General features: G+C 48.8%; 1 protein-coding gene across 1 annotated transcript; it reads left to right on the forward strand.

Annotated features, from left to right (window-relative positions):
* Positions 1-13,929: 13,929 nt before the first annotated feature.
* LOC115126522 (neurexophilin-2-like) lies at positions 13,930-23,846 on the forward strand. Its single transcript, XM_065005886.1, has 3 exons — positions 13,930-13,992; positions 17,644-17,748; positions 22,914-23,846. The coding sequence occupies exons 1-3, from the start codon at positions 13,930-13,932 to the stop codon at positions 23,691-23,693; spliced, it is 948 nt and encodes a 315-aa protein (XP_064861958.1). The 3' UTR covers positions 23,694-23,846.
* The last annotated feature ends 525 nt before the right edge of the window (positions 23,847-24,371 follow it).

Below are 24,371 nucleotides of genomic sequence, written 5' to 3' on the forward strand. Positions count from 1 at the left end.
GGTAGTGGGGGCTGTAGAGAAGGAAGGGTAGTGGGGGCTGTAGAGAGGGAAGGGTAGTGGGGGCTGTAGAGAAGGAAAGGTAGTGGGGGCTGTAGAGAAGGAAGGGTAGTGGGGGATGTAGAGAAGGGTGGGTAGAGGGGGCTGTAGAGAAGGAAGGGTACATTTACATTTAACATTTAAGTCATTTAGCAGACGCTCTTATCCAGAGCGACTTACAAATTGGTGCATTCACCTTATGACATCCAGTGGAACAGTAGTGCATCTAAATCTTTTAAGGGGGGGGAGTGAGAGGGATTACTTTATCCTATCCTAGGTATTCCTTAAAGAGGTGGGGTTTCAGGTGTCTCCGGAAGGTGGTGATTGACTCCGCTGTCCTGGCGTCGTGAGGGAGTTTGTTCCACCATTGGGGGGCCAGAGCAGCGAACAGTTTTGACTGGGCTGAGCGGGAACTGTACTTCCTCAGTGGTAGGGAGGCGAGCAGGCCAGAGGTGGATGAACGCAGTGCCCTTGTTTGGGTGTAGGGCCTGATCAGAGCCTGGAGGTACTGAGGTGCCGTTCCCCTCACAGCTCCGTAGGCAAGCACCATGGTCTTGTAGCGGATGCGAGCTTCAACTGGAAGCCAGTGGAGAGAGCGGAGGAGCGGGGTGACGTGAGAGAACTTGGGAAGGTAGTGGGGGCTGTAGAGAAGGGTGGGTAGTGGGGGCTGTAGAGAAGGGTGGGTAGTGGGGGCTGTAGAGAAGGGTGGGTAGTGGGGGATGTAGAGAAGGAAGGGTAGTGGGGGCTGTAGAGAAGGAAGGGTAGTGGGGGTGTAGAGAAGGGTGGGTAGTGGGGGCTGTAGAGAAGGGTGGGTAGTGGGGGCTGTAGAGAAGGGTGGGTAGTGGGGGCTGTAGAGAAGGAAGGGTAGTGGGGGCTGTAGAGAAGGAAGGGTAGTGGGGGATGTAGAGAAGGAAGGGTAGTGGGGGCTGTAGAGAAGGAAGGGTAGTGGGGGGTGTAGAGAAGGGTGGGTAGTGGGGGCTGTAGAGAAGGAAGGGTAGTGTGGGCTGTAGAGAAGGGTGGGTAGTGGGGCTGTAGAGAAGGAAGGGTAGTGGGGATGTAGAGAAGGAAGGGTAGTGGGGGCTGTAGAGAAGGAAGGGTAGTGGGGCTGTAGAGAAGGGTGGGTAGTGGGGGCTGTAGAGAAGGGTGGGTAGTGGGGGATGTAGAGAAGGGTGGGTAGTGGGGGATGTAGAGAAGGAAGGGTAGTGGGGGCTGTAGAAAGGAAGGGTAGTGGGGGCTGTAGAGAAGGAAGGGTAGTGGGGGCTGTAGAGAAGGAAGGGTAGTGGGGGATGTAGAGAAGGAAGGGTAGTGGGGGCTGTAGAGAAGGAAGGGTACATTTACATTTAACATTTAAGTCATTTAGCAGACGCTCTTATCCAGAGCGACTTACAAATTGGTGCATTCACCTTATGACATCCAGTGGAACAGTAGTGCATCTAAATCTTTTAAGGGGGGTGAGAGGGATTACTTTATCCTATCCTAGGTATTCCTTAAAGAGGTGGGGTTTCAGGTGTCTCCGGAGGGTGGTGATTGACTCCGCTGTCCTGGCGTCGTGAGGGAGTTTGTTCCACCATTGGGGGGCCAGAGCAGCGAACAGTTTTGACTGGGCTGAGCGGGAACTGTACTTCCTCAGTGGTAGGGAGGCGAGCAGGCCAGAGGTGGATGAACGCAGTGCCCTTGTTTGGGTGTAGGGCCTGATCAGAGCCTGGAGGTACTGAGGTGCCGTTCCCCTCACAGCTCCGTAGGCAAGCACCATGGTCTTGTAGCGGAGGCGAGCTTCAACTGGAAGCCAGTGGAGAGAGCGAAGGAGCGGGGTGACGTGAGAGAACTTGGGAAGGTAGTGGGGGCTGTAGAGAAGGGTGGGTAGTGGGGATGTAGAGAAGGGTGGGTAGTGGGGGATGTAGAGAAGGAAGGGTAGTGGGGGCTGTAGAGAAGGAAGGGTAGTGGGGGGTGTAGAGAAGGGTGGGTAGTGGGGGCTGTAGAGAAGGAAGGGTAGTGTGGGCTGTAGAGAAGGGTGGGTAGTGGGGGCTGTAGAGAAGGAAGGGTAGTGGGGGATGTAGAGAAGGAAGGGTAGTGGGGGCTGTAGAGAAGGAAGGGTAGTGGGGCTGTAGAGAAGGGTGGGTAGTGGGGCTGTAGAGAAGGGTGGGTAGTGGGGGATGTAGAGAAGGGTGGGTAGTGGGGATGTAGAAAGGAAGGGTAGTGGGGGCTGTAGAGAAGGAAGGGTAGTGGGGGCTGTAGAGAAGGAAGGGTAGTGGGGGCTGTAGAGAAGGAAGGGTAGTGGGGATGTAGAGAAGGAAGGGTAGTGGGGGCTGTAGAGAAGGAAGGGTACATTTACATTTAACATTTAAGTCATTTAGCAGACGCTCTTATCCAGAGCGACTTACAAATTGGTGCATTCACCTTATGACATCCAGTGGAACAGTAGTGCATCTAAATCTTTTAAGGGGGGGTGAGAGGGATTACTTTATCCTATCCTAGGTATTCCTTAAAGAGGTGGGGTTTCAGGTGTCTCCGGAGGGTGGTGATTGACTCCGCTGTCCTGGCGTCGTGAGGGAGTTTGTTCCACCATTGGGGGGCCAGAGCAGCGAACAGTTTTGACTGGGCTGAGCGGGAACTGTACTTCCTCAGTGGTAGGGAGGCGAGCAGGCCAGAGGTGGATGAACGCAGTGCCCTTGTTTGGGTGTAGGGCCTGATCAGAGCCTGGAGGTACTGAGGTGCCGTTCCCCTCACAGCTCCGTAGGCAAGCACCATGGTCTTGTAGCGGAGGCGAGCTTCAACTGGAAGCCAGTGGAGAGAGCGAAGGAGCGGGGGTGACGTGAGAGAACTTGGGAAGGTAGTGGGGGCTGTAGAGAAGGGTGGGTAGTGGGGATGTAGAGAAGGGTGGGTAGTGGGGGATGTAGAGAAGGAAGGGTAGTGGGGGCTGTAGAGAAGGAAGGGTAGTGGGGGCTGTAGAGAAGGAAAGGTAGTGGGGGATGTAGAGAAGGAAGGGTAGTGGGGGCTGTAGAGAAGGAAGGGTAGTGGGGGCTGTAGAGAAGGAAGGGTAGTGGGGGCTGTAGAGAAGGAAGGGTAGTGGGGGCTGTAGAGAAGGGTGGGGAGTGGGGATGTAGAGAAGGAAGGGTAGTGGGGGCTGTAGAGAAGGAAGGGTAGTGGGGGCTGTAGAGAAGGAAGGGTAGTGGGGGCTGTAGAGAAGGGTGGGTAGTGGGGGCTGTAGAGAAGGAAGGGTAGTGGGGGATGTAGAGAAGGGTGGGTAGTGAGGGCTGTAGAGAAGGGTGGGTAGTGGGGGCTGTAGAGAAGGAAGGGTAGTGGGGGCTGTAGAGAAGGAAGGGTAGTGGGGGCTGTAGAGAAGGAAGGGTAGTGGGGGCTGTAGAGAAGGAAGGGTAGTGGGGATGTAGAGAAGGGTGGGTAGTGGGGGGATGTAGAGAAGGGTGGGTAGTGGGGATGTAGAGAAGGAAGGGTAGTGGGGGCTGTAGAGAAGGAAGGGTAGTGGGGGCTGTAGAGAAGGAAGGGTAGTGGGGGGTGTAGAGAAGGGTGGGTAGTGGGGGCTGTAGAGAAGCGAAGTTCTGGGCTTTGTAAAGGGATTATGAAAGTGATGATGTGATGAAAGGTAACAACTGCAGGAAAGTGAAGTGTGCACAACGCCGAGCACGGTTCGGCTGTCAGATCTGCCAGGAGATGAGATAATAACAAGTATTCTCCTTCCTTAACTGATTACCTGACGTATCTCCACCTTTCCTCTTTCCTCCTTCCCTCATGGTTCATTGTAACCATTGTTAGCATGTAGTAGCATAATACATCAGCATGTTATAGCCCTGAACCTAAATCCACAAGCCTGACCCTAAATCCACAAGCCTGACCCTAAATCCACAAGCCTGACCCTAAATCCACAAGCCTGACCCTAAATCCACAAGCCTGACCCTAAACCCACACCCCTGACCCTAAACCACATGCCTGACCCTAAACCCACACCCCTGACCCTAAACCACATGCCTGACCTAAACCCACACCCTGACCCTAAACCACATGCCTGACCCTAAACCCACACCCTGACCCTAAACCACATGCCTGACCCTAAACCCACACCCCTGACCCTAAACCACATGCCTGACCCTAAACCCACACCCCTGACCCTAAACCACATGCCTGACCCTAAACCCACACCCCTGACCCTAAACCACATGCCTGACCCTAAACCCACACCCCTGACCATAAACCACACGGCTGACCCTAAACCACACGCTATATATGGGGGAGAGTGGGGGTTGAGGATGATTGGGAGAGTAGGGGGTGAGGAGTGAGGAGGATGGGGGAGAGTAGGGGGTGAGGAGGAGGAGGGTGGGGAGAGTGGGTGTGAGGAGGATGGGGGAGTGGGGGTGAGGAGGATGGGGGAGAGTGGGGGTTGAGGATGATCCGGAGAGTAGGGGGTGAAGAGTGAGGAGGATGGGGAGAGTGGGGGTGAGGAGGATGGGGTTGAGTGTGGGTGAGGAGGAAGGGGAGAGCAGGGGTTAGGAGAATGGGGAGAGTGGGGGTGAGGAGTATGGGGGGAGTGGGGGTGAGGAGTATGGGGGAGAGTGGGGGTGAAGAGGATGGGGGGAGTGGGGTCAGGAGGATGGGGGAGAGTGGGGGAGGAGGATGGGGAGAGTGGGGGTGAGAAGGATGGGGGAGAGTGGGGTGAGGAGGATGGGGTGAGTGGGGGGTGAGGGGGATGGGGAGAGTGGGGGTGAGGAGGATGGGGAGAGGAGGATGGGGAGAGTTGGGGAGAGGAGGATGGGTGAGAGTGGGGGTGAAGAGGATGGGGAGAGTTGGGGTGAAGAGGATGGGGAGAGTGGGGTGTGAGGAGGATGGGGAGAGTGGGGGTGAGGAGGATGGGGGAGAGTGGGAGTCAGGAGGATGGGGAGAGTGGGGGTGAGGAGGATTGGGGAGAGTGGGGGTGAGGAGGATTGGGGAGAGTGGGGGTGAGGAGGATGGGGGAGAGTGGGGGTGAGGATGATGGGGGAGAGTGGGGGTGAGGAGGATGGGGGAGAGTGGGGGTGAGGAGGATGGGGGAGAGGAGGATGGGGGAGAGTGGGGAGGATGGGGAAGAGTGGGGGTGAGCAGGATGGGGTGAGTGGGGGTGAGGAGGATGGGGAGAGTGGGGGTGAGGAGGATGGGGAGAGGAGGATGGGGAGAGTTGGGGAGAGGAGGATGGGTGAGAGTGGGGGTGAAGAGGATGGGGAGAGTTGGGGTGAAGAGGATTGGGGAGAGTGGGGGTGAGGAGGATTGGGGAGAGTGGGGGTGAGGAGGATGGGGGAGAGTGGGGGTGAGGATGATGTGGGAGAGTGGGGGTGAGGAGGATGGGGAGAGTGGGGTGAGGAGGATGGGGGAGAGTGGGGAGGATGGGGAAGAGTGGGGGTGAGCAGGATGGGGGAGAGTGTGGGTGAGCAGGATGGGGGAGAGTGTGGGTGAGCAGGATCGGGGAGAGTGGGGGGTGAGGACAATGGGGGCGAGTGAGGGTGAGGAGGAAGCATTAATTTTCACAAATATTAATTTTCACAAAGTTTGTAGTATCAGTGTCTTTATTTCTGTCAGATGCTACTATGGAATACTGAAGTATAATTACAAGCATTTCATAAGTGTCAAAGGCTTTTATTGACAATTACATGAAGTTGATGCAAAGAGTCAATATTTGCAGTGTTGACCCTTCTTTTTCAAGACCTCTGCAATCTGCCCTGGCATGATGTCAATTAACTTCTGGGCCACATCTTGACTGATGGCATCCCATTCTTGCATAATCAATGCTTGGAGTTTGTCAGAATTTGTGAGGTTTTGCTTTTCCATCCACCTCTTGAGGATGGACAACAAGTTCTCAATGGGATTAAGGTCTGGGGAGTTTTCTGGCCATGGACCCAAAATATCGATGTTTTGTTCCCCGAGCCACTTAGTTATCACTTTGGCATTATAGCAAGGTGCTCCATCATGCTGGAAAAGGCATTGTTCATCACCAAACTGTTCCTGGATGGTTGGGAGAAGTTACTCTCAGAGGATGTGTTGGTACCATTCTTTATTCATAGCTGTGTTCTTAGGAAAAATTGTGAGTGTGTCACACCCTGACCTTAGTATTCTTTGTTTTCCTTGTTATTTTGGTTAGGTCAGGGTGTGACATGGGTGATGTATGTGTTTTTGACTTGTCTAGGGGTTTTGTATGTTTATGGGGCTGGTCCTCTCTAGGTAAATTGTATGTCTATGGTTGCCTAGATTGGTTCTCAATTAGAGGCAGCTGTCTATCATTGTCTCTGATTGGGAACCATATTTAGGCAGCCATATTCTGTGGGTACTTTGTGGGTGATTGTTTATGTCTATGTTAGTTGCTTGTGTTATCATAGCTTCATGGTCGTTATTCGTTTATTCAGTTTACTTCATGTTCTTTCTTACATTTACATTACATTTAAGTCATTTAGCAGACGCTCTTATCCAGAGCGACTTACAAATTGGTGCATTCACTTTATGACATCCAGTGGAAAAGCCACTTAACAATAGTGCATCTAAATCTTTTAAGGGGGGGGGTGAGAAGGATTACTTTGTCCTATCCTAGGTATTCCTTAAAGAGGTGGGGTTTCAGGTGTCTCCGGAAGGTGGTGATTGACTCCGCTGTCCTGGCGTCGTGAGGGAGTTTGTTCCACCATTGGGGGGCCAGAGCAGCGAACAGTTTTGACTGGGCTGAGCGGGAACTGTACTTCCTCAGTGGTAGGGAGGCGAGCAGGCCAGAGGTGGATGAACGCAGTGCCCTTGTTTGGGTGTAGGGCCTGATCAGAGCCTGGAGGTACTGAGGTGCCGTTCCCCTCACAGCTCTGTAGGCAAGCACCATGGTCTTGTAGCGGATGCGAGCTTCAACTGGAAGCCAGTGGAGAGAGCGGAGGAGCGGGGTGACGTGAGAGAACTTGGGAAGGTTGAACACCAGACGGGCTGCGGCGTTCTGGATGAGTTGTAGGGGTTTAATGGCAGCCAAGCCCAGCCAACAGCGAGTTGCAGTAATCCAGACGGGAGATGACAAGTGCCTGGATTAGGACCTGCGCCGCTTCCTGTGTGAGGCAGGGTCGTACTCTGCGGATGTTGTAGAGCATGAACCTACAGGAACGGGCCACCGCCTTGATGTTATTTGAGAACGACAGGGTGTTGTCCAGGATCACGCCAAGGTTCTTAGCGCTCTGGGAGGAGGACACAATGGAGTTGTCAACCGTGATGGCGAGATCATGGAACGGGCAGTCCTTCCCCGGGAGGAAGAGCAGCTCCGTCTTGCCGAGGTTCAGCTTGAGGTGGTGATCCGTCATCCACACTGATATGTCTGCCAGACATGCAGAGATGCGATTCGCCACCTGGTCATCAGAAGGGGGAAAGGAGAAGATTAATTGTGTGTCGTCTGCATAGCAATGATAGGAGAGACCATGTGAGGTTATGACAGAGCCAAGTGACTTGGTGTATAGCTAGAATAGGAGAGGGCCTAGAACAGAGCCCTGGGGGGACACCAGTGGTGAGAGCACGTGGTGAGGAGACAGATTCTCGCCACGCCACCTGGTAGGAGCGACCTGTCAGGTAGGACGCAATCCAAGCGTGGGCCGCGCCGGAGATGCCCAACTCGGAGAGGGTGGAGAGGAGGATCTGATGGTTCACAGTATCGAAGGCAGCCGATAGGTCTAGAAGGATGAGAGCAGAGGAGAGAGATTTAGCTTTAGCAGTGCGGAGCGCCTCCGTGATACAGAGAAGAGCAGGCTCAGTTGAATGACTAGTCTTGAAACCTGACTGATTTGGATCAAGAAGGTCATTCTGAGAGAGATAGCGGGAGAGCTGGCCAAGGACGGCACGTTCAAGAGTTTTGGAGAGAAAAGAAAGAAGGGATACTGGTCTGTAGTTGTTGACATCGGAGGGATCGAGTGTAGGTTTTTTCAGAAGGGGTGCAACTCTCGCTCTCTTGAAGACGGAAGGGACGTAGCCAGCGGTCAGGGATGAGTTGATGAGCGAGGTGAGGTAAGGGAGAAGGTCTCCGGAAATGGTCTGGAGAAGAGAGGAGGGGATAGGGTCAAGCGGGCAGGTTGTTGGGCGGCCGGCCGTCACAAGACGCGAGATTTCATCTGGAGAGAGAGGGAGAAAGAGGTCAGAGCACAGGGTAGGGCAGTGTGAGCAGAACCAGCGGTGTCGTTTGATTTAGCAAACGAGGATCGGATGTCGTCGACCTTCTTTTCAAAATGGTTGACGAAGTCATCTGCAGAGAGGGAGGAGGGGGAGGGGGAGGAGGATTCAGGAGGGAGGAGAAGGTGGCAAAGAGCTTCCTAGGGTTAGAGGCAGATGCTTGGAATTTAGAGTGGTAGAAAGTGGCTTTAGCAGCAGAGACAGAAGAGGAAAATGTAGAGAGGAGGGAGTGAAACGATGCCAGGTCCGCAGGGAGGCGAGTTTTCCTCCATTTCCGCTCGGCTGCCCGGAGCCCTGTTCTGTGAGCTCGCAATGAGTCGTCGAGCCACGGAGCGGGAGGGGAGGACCGAGCCGGCCTGGAGGATAGGGGACATAGAGAGTCAAAGGATGCAGAAAGGGAGGAGAGGAGGGTTGAGGAGGCAGAATCAGGAGATAGGTTGGAGAAGGTTTGAGCAGAGGGAAGAGATGATAGGATGGAAGAGGAGAGAGTAGCGGGGAGAGAGAGCGAAGGTTGGGACGGCGCGATACCATCCGAGTAGGGGCAGTGTGGGAAGTGTTGGATGAGAGCGAGAGGGAAAAGGATACAAGGTAGTGGTCGGAGACTTGGAGGGAGTTGCAATGAGGTTAGTGGAAGAACAGCATCTAGTAAAGATGAGGTTGAGCGTATTGCCTGCCTTGTGAGTAGGGGGGGAAGGTGAGAGGGTGAGATCAAAAGAGGAGAGGAGTGGAAAGAAGGAGGCAGAGAGGAATGAGTCAAAGGTAGACGTGGGGAGGTTAAAGTCGCCCAGAACTGTGAGAGGTGAGCCGTCCTCAGGAAAGGAGCTTATCAAGGCATCAAGCTCATTGATGAACTCTCCGAGGGAACCTGGAGGGCGATAAATGATAAGGATGTTGAAAGGGCTGGTAACTGTGACAGCATGGAATTCAAAGGAGGCGATAGACAGATGGGTAAGGGGAGAAAGAGAGAATGACCACTTGGGAGAGATGAGGATCCCGGTGCCACCACCCCGCTGACCAGAAGCTCTCGGGGTGTGCGAGAACACGTGGGCGGACGAAGAGAGAGCAGTAGGAGTAGCAGTGTTATCTGTGGTGATCCATGTTTCCGTCAGTGCCAAGAAGTCGAGGGACTGGAGGGCGGCATAGGCTGAGATGAACTCTGCCTTGTTGGCCGCAGATCGGCAGTTCCAGAGGCTACCGGAGACCTGGAACTCCACGTGGGTCGTGCGCGCTGGGACCACCAGATTAGGGTGGCCGCGGCCACGCGGTGTGGAGCGTTTGTATGGTCTGTGCAGAAGAATGTATACTACCCACGCTGCGTTTTCGTCCTCACCTTCTACTCCATACGACGATCGTGACAGAGTGAGCCCACTCCCTTGGCTGAGACGCAACCCCACACATGAATGGTCTCAGGATGCTTTACTGTTGGCATGACACAGGACTGATGGTAGCTCTCACCTTGTCTTCTTCGGACATGCTTTTTTCCGGATTCCCCAAACAATCAGAAAGGGGATTCATCAGAGAAAATGACTTTACCCCAGTCCTCAGCAGTCCAATCCCTGTACCTTTTGCAGAATATCAGTCTGTCCCTGATGTTTTTCCTGGAAAGAAGTGGCTTCTTTGCTGCCCTTCTTGACACCAGGCCATCCTCCAAAAGTCTTTGCCTCACTGTGCGTGCAGATGCACTCACACCTGCCTGCTGCCAATCCTGAGCAAGCTCTGTACTGGTGGTGCCCGATCCCGCAGCTGAATCAACTTTGGGAGACGGTCCTGGCGCTTGCTGGACTTTCTTGGGCGCCCTGAAACCTTCTTCACAACAATTGAACCGCTCTCCTTGAAGTTCTTGATGATCCTATAAATGGTCGATTTAGGTGCAATCTTACTGGCAGCAATATCCTTGCCTGTGAAGCCCTTTTTGTGCAAAGCAATAATGACTGCACGTGTTTCCTTGCAGGTAACCATGGATGACAGAGGAAGAACAATGATTCCAAGCACCACCCTCCTTTTGAAGCTTCCAATCTGTTATTTGAACTCAATCAGCATGACAGAGTGATCTCCAGCCTTGTCCTCATCAACACTCACACCAGTGTTAACGAGAGAATCACTGACGTGATGTCAGCTGGTCCTTTTGTGGCAGGGCTGAAATGGAGTGGAAATGTTCCGGGGGGATTCAGTTCATTTGCATGACAAAGAGGGACTTTGCAATTAATTGCAATTCATCTGATCACTCTTCATAACATTCTGGAGTATATGCAAATTGCCATCATACAAACTGAGGCAGCAGACTTTGTGAATTTATATTTGTGTCATTCTCAAAACTTTTGGCCACGACTGTAGTTAGCCTGTCATGTTGGGTTCTTCAAAACAGGAGTCAGCAGACCCTGTGGATCCAGTCCAGTATGAACACTGTTCATTGACTATGCAAGTCTGGTCTATACTGTTCACTGACTGTGGAACTGAGGACATAGTTACTGCCGGTGTCACGGCACCATTTCCTATGTCCAGCGTTTCCCTATAAAGACAGGAATTAAGTTAATGAAGATTCAGGCACAGAGACTTAGCAGGGAAATGGATTGCAGCAAAGAAGTCAGGTCAATTTCCATCTTGTAGATAAATCCATGCAGCACAGAAGTCAGGTCAATTTTCATCCTGTAGATAAGTCCATGAGAAACAGCTCAGTGCTTCACTGGAGCCAGAACCCCCGGCCACCCTGCTTCTCTCTGCTGCTCTGATACTCAGGTTAATTAGTCGTTATATTGTAGAGAGAAAATAGGTCTGGAGCTACTGAACAAATCATCTACAGAAACACAACTATCTGGAAACAGTGTTACACTGTGGCATTACAGCAACAGCTTTTATGTTAGCTAGAGTGTGTAAGGACGTAAACCCTGTCACAGCCTGGTCTGAAAAAATATATTACAAAATCGGACAATAAGCAGGTGCCATGCTGTCTCTAGAACACTATTAGTCAGTGAAAAGAGAGAGGGAGGCCAAAAAAATAACAACAAAAAAATCGACAGAAGCGAGGGATGGAGGTAGAGAAAATAGAGGAGAGGGAGTTGAAGAAAAGTGAACCAAATGGAATGAAATAGATTCCATCCTGACAGGAGTGCGGGCAGCCTGCGGCAGAGAACCATCACTGTGGCACCACTCTGCTTCTCTCACATGATCTAGCGGCCAGATGATGTCACAGCTTCTTAATAACTTTCTAGAGGCTACTTCTGGTCACTGTGGTAATTACAATTATGTCAGCCTGTAAAAGATATGTCTCCCCACGGGACACAGCAGATAATGCTCATTACAGGGCAACGTCTCGTCTGGTTCATCCTGCTGCTACTGGGAGGACTGTCTGGGCTCTGGCAACACTAACACCCCTCATGTCTCTATGGCAACAATAACACCCCTCATATCTCTGGCAACATTAACACCCCTCATATCACTCTGGCAACAATAACACCCCTCATGTCTCTATGGCAACATTAACACCCCTCCTATCACTCTGGCAACATTAACACCGCTCCTATCACTCTGGCAATATTAACACCCCTCCTATCACTCTAACAACATTAACACCCCTCATATCACTCTGGCAACACTAACACCCCTCCTATCACTCTGGCAACATTAACACCCCTCCTATCACTCTAACAACATTAACACCCCTCATATCACTCTAACAACATTAACACCCCTCCTATCACTCTAACAACATTAACACCCCTCATATCACTCTAACAACATTAACACCCCTCATATCACTCTAACAACATTAACACCCCTCATATCACTCTAACAACATTAACACCCCTCCTATCACTCTGGCAATATTAACACCACTCCTATCACTCTAACAACATTAACACCCCTCATATCACTCTAACAACATTAACACCCCTCCTATCACTCTAACAACATTAACACCCCTCCTATCACTCTGGCAATATTAACACCACTCCTATCACTCTAACAACATTAACACCCCTCATATCACTCTAACAACATTAACACCCCTCCTATCCCTCTGTCAATATTAACACCACTCCTATCACTCTAACAACATTAACACCCCTCCTATCACTCTAACAACATTAACACCCCTCCTATCCCTCTGTCAATATTAACAAATACTGACATATACCTTGCTATTAAACATGTGATATTAGGATCCCATATATTTAGCAGTGTGTGATATAGGTGGTGTGATATACAGCGCATTTGGAAAGTATTCAGACCGCTTCCCTTTTTCCACATTTTGTTACGTTCCAGCCTTATTCTAAAATGGATTAAATATAATTTTTCCCTCAGCAATCTACACAAAATATTTTGTGGTTTTTAGAAATGTTTGCAAATGTATTAAAAATAAAAACAATAATACCTTATTTACATAAGTATTCAGACCCTTTACTCAGTACTTTGTTGAAGCACCGTTGACAGCGATTACAGCCTCGAGCTTGACGTTACAAGCTTGGTACATCTGTATTTTGGGAGTTTCCCCCATTCTTCTCAGCATATCCTCTCAAGCTCTGTCAGGTTGGATGGGGAGCGTTGCTGCACAGCTATTTTCAGGTCTCTCCAGAGATGTTTGATCGGCTTTAATCGGCTGGGCCACTCAAGGACATTCAGAGACTTGTCCCGAAGCCACTCCTGCGTTGTCTTGGCTGTGTGCTTAGGATCGTTGTCCTGTTGGAAGGTGAACCTTCGATGTTGGCTATTTTTAGCCCTTTTCTGGGATGCTTGCTTGTTTTCATTGCTTTACTGGGAAGCTTAGCAGAAGTAAATATTCTCATGTTATTTATGTTAGTGCAGGGTGAGCTGCACACAGTGGACTTCCGAATAGGACACACCGCCTCAGTGTTAACAGTGGACTTCCGAATAGGACACACCTTCCTTAGTGTTAACAGTGGACTTCCGAATAGGACACACCGCCTCAGTGCTAAGAGCATAAATCTGATTCACTTGCACGATTGCTGCATACAGTAGCTGTAGGATCAGCAGAGGCATTCAGGGCAGTTAGAGGGACATAAATTAAATAAAATGTTATTAGTCACATGCGCCAAATACAACAGATGTAGACCTTACAGTGAAATGATTACTTACGAGCCCCTAACGAGCAATGCAGTCAAAAAAATAAAAATAAAAATAAGAAATAAAAGGAACAAGTAATTAAAGAGCAGCAGTAAAATAACAATAGCGAGACTACTGTATATACAGGGGGTACCGGTACAGAGTCAATGTGCTGGAGAATTGGTTAGTCGAGGTAATTGAGGTAATATGTACATGTAGGTAGTTATTAAAGTGACTATGCATAGATTTTTTATATATATATATTTTTTAAATTATTTTTATTTCATCTTTATTTAATCGGGTAGGCCCGTTGAGAACAAGTTCTCATTTACAACTGCGACCGACTATGCATATATAATTACAGAGAGTAGCAGTGGTGTACATTTTTAGGGCCTTCCTCTGACACCGCCTGGTACAGAGGTCCTGGATGGCATAAAGCTTGGCCTGGGCCGCACGCACTACCCTCTGTCGTGTCTTGCGGTCAGAGGCCAAGCAGTTGCCATACCAGGCAGTGATGCAACCAGTCAGAATGCTCTCAATGGTGCAGCTGTAGAACCTTTTGAGGATCTGAGGACCCTTGCCAAATCTTTTCAGTCTCCTAAGGGGGAATAGGTTTTGTCGTGCACTCTTCACAATTGTCTTGGTCTGCTTGGACCATGTTAGTTTGTTGGTGATATGGACACCAAGGAACTTGAAGCTCTCAACCTGCTCCACTGCATCGATAAGAATGGGGCAGTTGTAAAGGGAGGTGTTTAGTCCCAGGGTGCTTAGCTTATTGATGAGCTTTGAGGGCACTATGGTGTTGAACGCTGAGCTGTAGTCAATGAAAAGCATTCTCACATAGGTATTCCTTTTGTCCAGGTGGGAAAGGGCAGTGTGAAGTGCAAAAGAGATTGCGGATCTGGCATTATGCAAATTGGAGTGGGTCTAGGATTTCTGGGTTAATGGTGTTGATGTGAGCCTTGACCAGCCTTTCAAAGTTTTTCATGGCTACAGACGTGAGTGCTACAGGTTGGTAGTCGTTTAGGCAGGTTACCTTAGTGTTATTGGGCACTTGGGACTATGGTGGTCTGCTTAAAACATGTTGGTGTTATAGACTCGACAGGGAGAGGTTGAAAATGTCAGTGAAGACACTTGCCAGTTGGTCAGCACATGCTCGCAGTACATGTCTTGGTAATCCGTCTGGCCCTGCGGCCTTGTAAATGTTGACCTGTTTAAAGGACTTATTCACATCGGCTGCGGAGAGCATGATCACACAGTCGTCCAGAACAGCTGATGCTCTCATGCATGTATAAGTGTTATTTTCCTCGAAGCGTGCATAGAAGTCAGCTGAGCTTTTGAGAGCGAGGGAGAACTTGGTACGCGTCTCTGTGTGTGGAGTAAATGTGGTCTAAAGTTTTTTTCCCCTCTGGTTTCACATTTAACATGCTGATAGAAATGAGGTAAAACTGATTTAAGTTTCCTTGCATTAAAGTCTCTGGCCGCCTTTGGATGAGTGTTTTTCTGTTTGCTTATGGTGGTATACAGCTCATTGAGTGCGGTCTTAGTGTCAGCCTCAGTCGGTGGTGGTATGTAGACAGCTACGAAAAAATACAGATGAAAACTCTCTAGGTCGATAGTGTGGTCTACAGCTTATCATGAGATACTCTACCTCAGGCGAGCAAAACTTCGAGACTTCCTGAGATATCGTGCACCAGCTGTTGTTTACAAATATACATAGTCCATCACCCCTTGTCTTACGCTGTTCTATCCTGCCGATACAGCGTATAACCAGCCAGCTGTATGTTGATAATGTCGTCGTTCAACCGTGGATTGATGGCAGCATTCGCGTGAAACTGAAAGCGCGAACCACTGCTTTTAATCAGGGCAAGGTGTCTGGTAACATGTCCGAATATAAACAATGCAGCTATTCCCTCCGCAAGGCTATTAAACAAGCTAAGCGTCAGTACAGAGACAAAGTGGAATCTCAATTCAATGTCTCAGACACAAGAGGGGTGTGGCAGGGTCTACAGTCAATCACGGACTACAAGAAGAAACCCAGCCCAGTCACGGACCAGGATGTCTTGCTCCCAGGCAGACTAAATAACTTTTTTGCCCGCTTTGAGGACAATACAGTGCCACTGACACGGCCTGCAACGAAAACATGCGATCTCTCCTTCACTGCAGCCGAGGTGAGTAAGACATTTAAACGTGTTAACCCTCGCAAGGCTGCAGGCCCAGACGGCATCCCCAGCCGCGCCCTCAGAGCATGCGCAGACCAGCTGGCCGGTGTGTTTACGGACATATTCAATCAATCCCTATACCAGTCTGCTGTTCCCACATGCTTCAAGAGGGCCACCATTGTTCCTGTTCCCAAGAAAGCTAAGGTAACTGAGCTAAACGACTACCGCCCCGTAGCACTCACTTCCGTCATCATGAAGTGCTTTGAGAGACTAGTCAAGGACCATATCACCTCCACCCTACCTGACACCCTAGACCCAATCCAATTTGCTTACCGCCCAAATAGGTCCACAGACGATGCAATCTCAACCACACTGCACACTGCCTGCCCTAACCCACCTGGACAAGAGGAATACCTATGTGAGAATGCTGTTCATCGACTACAGCTCGGCATTCAACACCATAGTACCCTCCAAGCTCGTCATCAAGCTCGAGACCCTGGGTCTCGACCCCGCCCTGTGCAACTGGGTACTGGACTTCCTGACGGGCCGCCCCCAGGTGGTGAGGGTAGGCAACAACATCTCCTCCCCGCTGATCCTCAACACGGGGGCCCCACAAGGGTGCGTTCTGAGCCCTCTCCTGTACTCCCTGTTCACCCACGACTGTGTGGCCACGCACGCCTCCAACTCAATCATCAAGTTTGCGGACGACACAACAGTGGTAGGCTTGATTACCAACAACGACGAGACGGCCTACAGGGAGGAGGTGAGGGTCCTCGGAGTGTGGTGTCAGGAAAATAACCTCACACTCAACGTCAACAAAACTAAGGAGATGATTGTGGACTTCAGGAAACAGCAGAGGGAACACCCCCCTATCCACATCGATGGAACAGTAGTGGAGAGGGTAGCAAGTTTTAAGTTCCTCGGCATACACATCACAGACAAACTGAATTGGTCCACTCACACTGACAGCGTCGTGAAGAAGGTGCAGCAGCGCCTCTTCAACCTCAGGAGGCTGAAGAAATTCGGCTTGTCACCAAAAGCACTCACAAACTTCTACAGATGCACAATCGAGAGCATCCTGGCGGGCTGTATCACCGCCTGGTATGGCAACTGCTCCGCCCTCAACCATAAGGCTCTCCAGAGGGTAGTGAGGTCTGCACAACGCATCACCGGGGGCAAACTACCTGCCCTCCAGGACACCTACACCACCCGATGTTACAGGAAGGCCATAAAGATCATCAAGGACATCAACCACCCGAACCACTGCCTGTTCACCCTGCTATCATCCAGAAGGCGAGGTCAGTACAGGTGCATCAAAGCTGGGACCGAGAGACTGAAAAACAGCTTCTATCTCAAGGCCATCAGACTGTTAAACAGCCACCACTAACATTGAGTGGCTGCTGCCAACACACTGTCATTGACACTGACCCAACTCCAGCCACTTTAATAATGGGAATTGATGGGAAATGATGTAAATATATCACTAGCCACTTTAAACAATGCTACCTTATATAATGTTACTTACCCTACATTATTCATCTCATATGCATACGTATATACTGTACTCTACATCATCGACTGCATCCTTATGTAATACATGTATCACTAGCCACTTTAACTATGCCACTTTGTTTACTTTGTCTACATACTCATCTCATATGTATATACTGTACTCGATACCATCTACTGTATGCTGCTCTGTACCATCACTCATTCATATATCCTTATGTACATATTCCTTATCCCCTTACACTGTGTATAAGACAGTAGTTTTGGAATTGTTAGTTAGATTACTTGTTGGTTATCACTGCATTGTCGGAACTAGAAGCACAAGCATTTCGCTACACTCGCATTAACATCTGCTAACCATGTGTATGTGACAAATAAAATTTGATTTGATTTGATTTGATTTGAGAAGCATACGATTTTACAGTTTTAATGTCCAGTTGGTAGTTTAATCTTCCTCGTAGGTCGTCAATTTTATTTTCCAATGATTGCACGTTAGCTAGTAGAACGGAGGGCAGTGGGGGTTTATTAGACCGCCTACAAATTCTCAAAAGGCAGTCCGACCTCTGTCCTGTTTTTCTTCTTCTCTTCACGCAAATGAGGGAGATTTGGGCCTGTTCCCGGGAAAGCAGTATGTCCTTTACGTCGGGCTCAACGGACTCGTTAAAGGAAAAAAAGCTTCTGCCAGTTCGTGGTGAGTGATCGCTGTTATGTTGTCCAGAAGTGCAACTGGGTCCTAGACTTTCTGACGGGCCGCCCCCAGGTGGTGAGGGTGGGAAACAACATCTCCACCCCGCTGATCTTGAAACACTGGGCCCCCACAAGGGTGCGTTCTCAGCCCTTTCCTGTACTCCCTGTTCATCCATGACTGCGTGGCCATGCACGACTCCAACTCAATCCTCAAGTTTTCAGACGACACTAAAGTGGTAGGCTTGATTAACAACAACGACGAGATGGCCTACAGGGAGGAGGTGAGGGCCCTCGGAGTGTGGTGTCAGAAAATAACCTCACACTCAACGTCAACAAGACAAAGGAGATGATTGTGGACTTCAGGAAACAGCAGAGGGAGCAACCCCCTATCCACATCGACGGGACAGTAGTGGAGAGGGTAGTAAGTTTTAAGTTCCTCGGCGTACACATCACGGACAAACTGAAATGGTCCACCCACACAGACAGCGTGGTGAAGAAGGCGCAACAGCGCCTCTTCAACCTCAGTAGGCTGAAGAAATTTGGCTTGTCACAGAAAAAACTCAACCACCACAAATGTATTGTTAAGAAACTATAGTTTTGGCAAGTCAGTTAGGACATCTACTTTGTGCATGGCGCAAATAATGTTTCCAACAATTGTTTATAGACAGATTATTTCACTTATAATTCACTGTATCACAATTCCAGTGGCTCAGAAGTTTACATACACTAAGTTGACTGTGCCTTTAAACAGCTTGGAAAATTTCAGAAAATTACGTCATGGCTTTGGGAGCTTCTGATAGGCATATTGACATCATTTGAGTCAATTGGATGTGTACCTGTGGATGTATTTCAAGGCCTACCTTCAAACTCAGTGCCTCTTTGTTTGACATCATGGGAAAATCAAAATAAATCAGCCAAGACCTCAGAAAACAGTTGTAGACCTCCACAAGTCTGGGTCATCCTTGGGAGCAATTTCCAAACGCCTGAAGGTACCATGTCCATTTGTACAAACAATAGTAAGCAAGTATAAACACCATGGGACCACGCAGCCATCATACCTCTCAGGAAGGAGACGCTTTCTGTCTCCTAGAATGAATGTACTTTGGTGCGAAAAGTGCAAATCTATCCCAGAACAAGAGCAAACGACCACGTGAAGAGGCTGGAGGACACAGGTACAAAAGTATCTATGTCCACAGTAAAACGAGTCCTATATCGACATAACCTGAAAGGCCGCTCAGCAAGGAAGAAGCCACTGCTCCAAAACCGCCATAAAAAAAGCCAGACCACGGTTTGCAACTGCACATGGGGACAAAGATCGTACTTTTTGGAGAAATGTCCTCTGGTCTGATGAAACAAAAACGAAACTGTTTGGCCATAATGACCATCGTTATGTTTGGAGGAAAAAGGGGGAGGCTTGCAAGCCAAAGAACACCATCCCTTCTGTGAAGCACGGGGGTGGCAGCATCATGTTGTGGAGGTGCTTTGCTGTAGGAGGGACTGGTGCACTTCACAAAATAGATGGCATCATGAGGAAATGAAAATGATGTGGATATATTGAGCAACATCTCAAGACATCAGTCAGGAAGTTAAAGTGTGCTAAGATGGTGTGGTATAGGTTGTGTGATAAGATGGTGTAGTATAGGTTGTGTGATAAGATGGTGTAGTATAGGTTGTGTAGTATAGGTTGTGTGCTAAGATGGTGTGGTATAGGTTGTGTGGTATAGGTTGTGATAAGATGGTGTAGTATAGGTTGTGTGATAAGATGATGTAGCATAGGTTGTGATAAGATGGTGTGGTATAGGTTGTGTGCTAAGATGGTGTAGTATAGGTTGTGTGATAAGATGGCATGGTATAGGTTGTGTGGTATAGGTTGTGTGATAAGATGGCGTGGTACAGGTTGTGTGATAAGATAGTGTGGTATAGGTTGTGTGATAAGATAGTGTGGTACAGGTTGTGTGGTACAGGTTGTGTGATAAGATGGTGTGGTATAGGTTGTGTGATAAGATGGCGTGGTACAGGTTGTGTGATAAGATGACGTGGTATAGGTTGTGTGCTAAGATGGTGTAGTATAGGTTGTGTGATAAGATGGTGTAGTATAGGTTGTGTGATAAGATGGTGTGGTATAGGTTGTGTGCTAAGATGGTGTAGTATAGGTTGTGTGATAAGATGGTGTAGTATAGGTTGTGTGGTATAGGTTGTGTGATAAGATGATGTAGTATAGGTTGTGTGCTAAGATGGTGTGGTATAGGTTGTGTGATAAGATGGTGTGGTATAGGTTGTGTGCTAAGATGGTGTAGTATAGGTTGTGTGATAAGATGGTGTAGTATAGGTTGTGTGATAAGATGGTGTGGTATAGGTTGTGTGCTAAGATGGTGTAGTATAGGTTGTGTGCTAAGATGGTGTAGTATAGGTTGTGTGATAAGATGGTGTGGTATAGGTTGTGTGATAAGATGGTGTGGTATAGGTTGTGTGATAAGATGGTGTAGTATAGGTTGTGTGCTAAGATGGTGTAGTATAGGTTGTGTGCTAAGATGGTGTAGTATAGGTTGTGTGATAAGATGGTGTGGTATAGGTTGTGTGATATAGGTTGTGTAATAAGATGGTGTAGTATAGGTTGTGTGATAAGATGGTGTGGTATAGGTTGTGTAGTATAGGTTGTGTGTTAAGATGGTGTGGTATAGGTTGTGTGATAAGATGGTGTGGTATAGGTTGTGTAGTATAGGTTGTGTGCTAAGATGGTGTGGTATAGGTTGTGTAGTATAGGTTGTGTGCTAAGATGGTGTGGTATAGGTTGTGTAGTATAGGTTGTGTGCTAAGATGGTGTAGTATAGGTTGTGTAGTATAGGTTGTGTGCTAAGATGGTGTGGTATAGGTTGTGTAGTATAGGTTGTGTGCTAAGATGGTGTGGTATAGGTTGTGTAGTATAGGTTGTGTGCTAAGATGGCGTGGTACAGGTTGTGTGCTAAGATGGTGTGGTATAGGTTGTGTGATAAGATGGTGTAGTATAGGTTGTGTGCTAAGATGATGTAGTATAGGTTGTGTGATAAGATGATGTAGTATAGGTTGTGTGATAAGATGGTGTGGTATAGGTTGTGTGGTAAGATGGCATGGTATAGGTTGTGTGGTATAGGTTGTGTGATAAGATGATGTAGTATAGGTTGTGTGATAAGATGGTGTGGTATAGGTTGTGTGCTAAGATGGTGTGGTATAGGTTGTGTGATAAGATGATGTAGTACAGGTTGTGTGGTAAGATGGCATGGTATAGGTTGTGTGATAAGATGACGTGGTACAGGTTGTGTGGTATAGGTTGTGTAACATTAGGTACTTATAGGAACATATAAAGAGAACAGTGAGAAGAAAGTCAGTCACATTTCCATGGTCTCTTCCACACGCACATCCCAACCCTGGCAGTGAATCTCTGAGCTTTGAACACTTGGAATGAGGTCTTGTGTTTTCATGGTCTCTTCCACAGGCACATCCCAACTCTGGCAGTGAATCTCTGAGCTTTGAACACTTGGAATGAGGTCTTGTGTTTTCAACTTCATAAATCGGGGCTTATTACGATAATAGTGTCTGTTTTAAGCCACGTCGCCCTGGAATGCCTGGAGCATAGCGGCTTCCTCTGCTTAACCAATCAGCATAGCAGCTCCGATTAACCAATCTTAATTAAGAAGCTTTTGTGTTTCTCCTTCATCAGACCTTGCCTGGCAGGTTTTTTTCTTTCTCAGTTTTGAAGTCTAAATGATTGCCTCTTCTTTCCACGTGACTGTTCAGGGCTTTACATCTTTACCAACACATTATACAGCAACATGTGGTGTCTCATACAGTGCCAAGAGAAGGGAGAGAGAGAGAAGGGGGAGAAAGAGAGGAGAGGGAGAGAGAGAAGGGGGAGAAAGAGAGGAGAGGGAGAGAGAGAAGGGGGAGAAAGAGAGGAGAGGGAGAGAGAGAAGGGGGAGAAAGAGAGGAGAGGGAGAGAGAGAAGGGGGAGAAAGAGAGGAGAGGGAGAGAGAGAAGGGGGAGAAAGAGAGGAGAGGGAGAGAGAGAAGGGGGAGAAAGAGAGGGAGAGAGAATGGAGAGGGAGAAAGATAGAGGAGGGAGAGAGAGAGAGAGGGGGGAGAGAAAGAGAGGAGAGGGAGAGAGAGAATGGAGAGGGAGAAAGAGGCAGAGAGAGAGGAGAAGGAGAGAGAGGAGAGATAGAGAGGAGGGAGAGAGAGGGAGAAGGAGGGATAGAAAGAAGGGGGAGAAAGAGAGGGAGAGAAAGAAGGGGGAGAAAGAGAGGGAGAGAAAGAAGGGGGAGGGAAAGAGAGAGGGAGAGAAAGAATGGAGAGAGGTAGGAGTGGGAGTTCACATTTCTCTCTGTATTTGCTATCCTCCTTGTTGTCACAGCAATTTCCCCAGTTGTTCATCAGCCTTAGATGTTTCTCTCATTTCCATGATGCTAATCTTGTCCAATCTTCACCTGAGCATCTCACTGAACATGAGGAATACATTTAGTTTCCTCTCAAGTCAGAGTACAGTATGTTCAATAAAAAGAGACAAAACGATAAACATTCTCCTGCTGCTGTATATTATATTAAACGCTGTACAATATCATTGTACACATTTATTTTCTGAAAGATAACCAGACAACGTTCTAACACTGTGTAATGGTCATAGACAACGTGTCTAGTTTGTTCGCTGTGAACACATATGCTTCAATGAAGCTTACTGCTGAAGTTATAATGAGGTGGAAATACAGTAGAGCTCGTGTTAGATGTGAAACAGCCTTTTTTAAAGCTTCACATCTGGTGCAACCAGCCAGTGAGTTCAGGCCTCCGGTCCCTGCTAGCTAATTACTGCTAACACCTAACAGCTTATTACCATGTATTATGATTGAACTGTATCTAGACTGGACCAGGAACCACTCCTGAAGCAGAGGCTGTGAGGTAGAGAGGATCACTGCTGAGTAGAGTGTTATGTCTAGATTAGGACAAATAATTACATCTGAACACTTCAAATCCATTCATGTATAGGAGGACATATTATAGTGGATATTGTGGTGATATAGTAGGTCATAAAGTGGAGTAGTAGTGGAACAATAGACAAACATCCACATAATTATAACCTTTCGGGTTATGCAGATAGCATCGCTATTTAAAAAAAAAAATGAATATTTTTGTTTTCAGAATATGGCTTTAATGTGTTTTATATTATTTTATGCATCCAGTCGCTCTGCTGTTTGAATATTACAGTTGTGGTATATAGTACATTGTGTAGTTCATGTCCTTTAACTTCCTGTATCTCTCTGTGTTTCCTCTGTAGGTGTGGTGCAGGAAGGTCCAGCTGCAGTTCCCAGAGACAGAGCTGATAGAGTGGGAGGAGGGGGACCATGAGGAGAAGTTCTCCCCCAGTGGAGCCGGTGCCAGTCCCAGAGTCCTCAACCCCCTGAGGCTGTTCGCTAGGGGGGTTCCTGGAGCTGTCGGGCCCCCCAGCCTTAAACACAACCCCATCAGGGACATGACATACCTAGAGAACATGGAGGACTTCTGGGATTGGTTATCCAACCAGACAGATGTTCAGGCCAGCCAGGTCAGAGCCAAGCGACGACCCATCGTCAAGACAGGCAAGTTCAAGAAGATGTTTGGCTGGGGAGACTTCCACTCCAACATTAAGACTGTCAAGCTTAACCTGTTGATCACCGGGAAGATCGTGGACCACGGTAACGGAACGTTCAGTGTCTACTTCCGCCATAACTCCACTGGCCTGGGGAACGTGTCGGTGAGTCTGGTGCCGCCGTCTAAAGTGGTGGAGTTTGAGATGGCTCAGCAGTCCACACTGGAGACAAAAGACTCTAAAGCTTTCAACTGTCGTATCGAGTATGAGAAGACGGACCGCAACAAGAAGACGGCTCTGTGCAGCTTCGACTCCTCCAAGGTGTGTTACCAGGAACAGACACAGAGCCACGTCTCCTGGCTCTGCTCCAAGCCCTTTAAAGTAATCTGCATCTACATCGCCTTCTACAGCGTGGACTACAAACTGGTGCAGAAGGTCTGCCCGGACTACAACTACCATAGTGACACTCCCTACTCTTCCACTGGCTGAAGGTCTGCCCTGGTCTACAACTACCATAATGACACTCCCTACTCCTCCACTGGCTGAAGGTCTGCGAGACTACAACTACCATAATGACACTCCCTACTGCTCCACTGGCTGAAGGTCTGCCGGACTACAACTACCATAATGACACTCCCTACTGCTCCACTGGCTGAAGGTCTGCCGGACTACAACTACCATAATGACATTCCCTACTCCTCCACTGGCTGAAGGTCTGCCGGACTACAACTACCATAATGACACTCCCTTCTCCTCCACTGGCTGAAGGTCTGCCGGACTACAACTACCATAATGACACTCCCTACTCCTCCACTGGCTGAAGGTCTGCCGGACTACAACTACCATAATGACACTCCCTACTGCTCCACTGGCTGAAGGTCTGCCGGACTACAACTACCATAATGACACTCCCTTCTCCTCCACTGGCTGAAGGTCTGCCGGACTACAACTACCATAATGACACTCCCTACTGCTCCACTGGCTGAAGGTCTGCCGGACTACAACTACCATAATGACATTCCCTACTCCTCCACTGGCTGAAGGTCTGCCGGACTACAACTACCATAATGACACTCCCTACTGCTCCACTGGCTGAAGGTCTGCCGGACTACAACTACCATAATGACACTCCCTACTGCTCCACTGGCTGAAGGTCTGCCGGACTAC

Source organism: Oncorhynchus nerka, linkage group LG3, assembly GCF_034236695.1.
Source record: "Oncorhynchus nerka isolate Pitt River linkage group LG3, Oner_Uvic_2.0, whole genome shotgun sequence".
NCBI classification, from domain to species: Eukaryota; Metazoa; Chordata; class Actinopteri; order Salmoniformes; family Salmonidae; genus Oncorhynchus; species Oncorhynchus nerka.

Coding starts and splice junctions, on each gene's coding strand:
- LOC115126522 (XM_065005886.1), top strand. CDS start 13,930: ATGGACACCAAGGAACTTGAAGCTCTCAACCTGCTCCACTGCATCGAT. Junction 13,993..17,643: donor TCGATAAGAATGGGGCAGTT/GTAAAGGGAGGT, acceptor TATGTTGTCCAG/AAGTGCAACTGGGTCCTAGA. Junction 17,749..22,913: donor AACACTGGGCCCCCACAAGG/GTGCGTTCTCAG, acceptor TTTCCTCTGTAG/GTGTGGTGCAGGAAGGTCCA.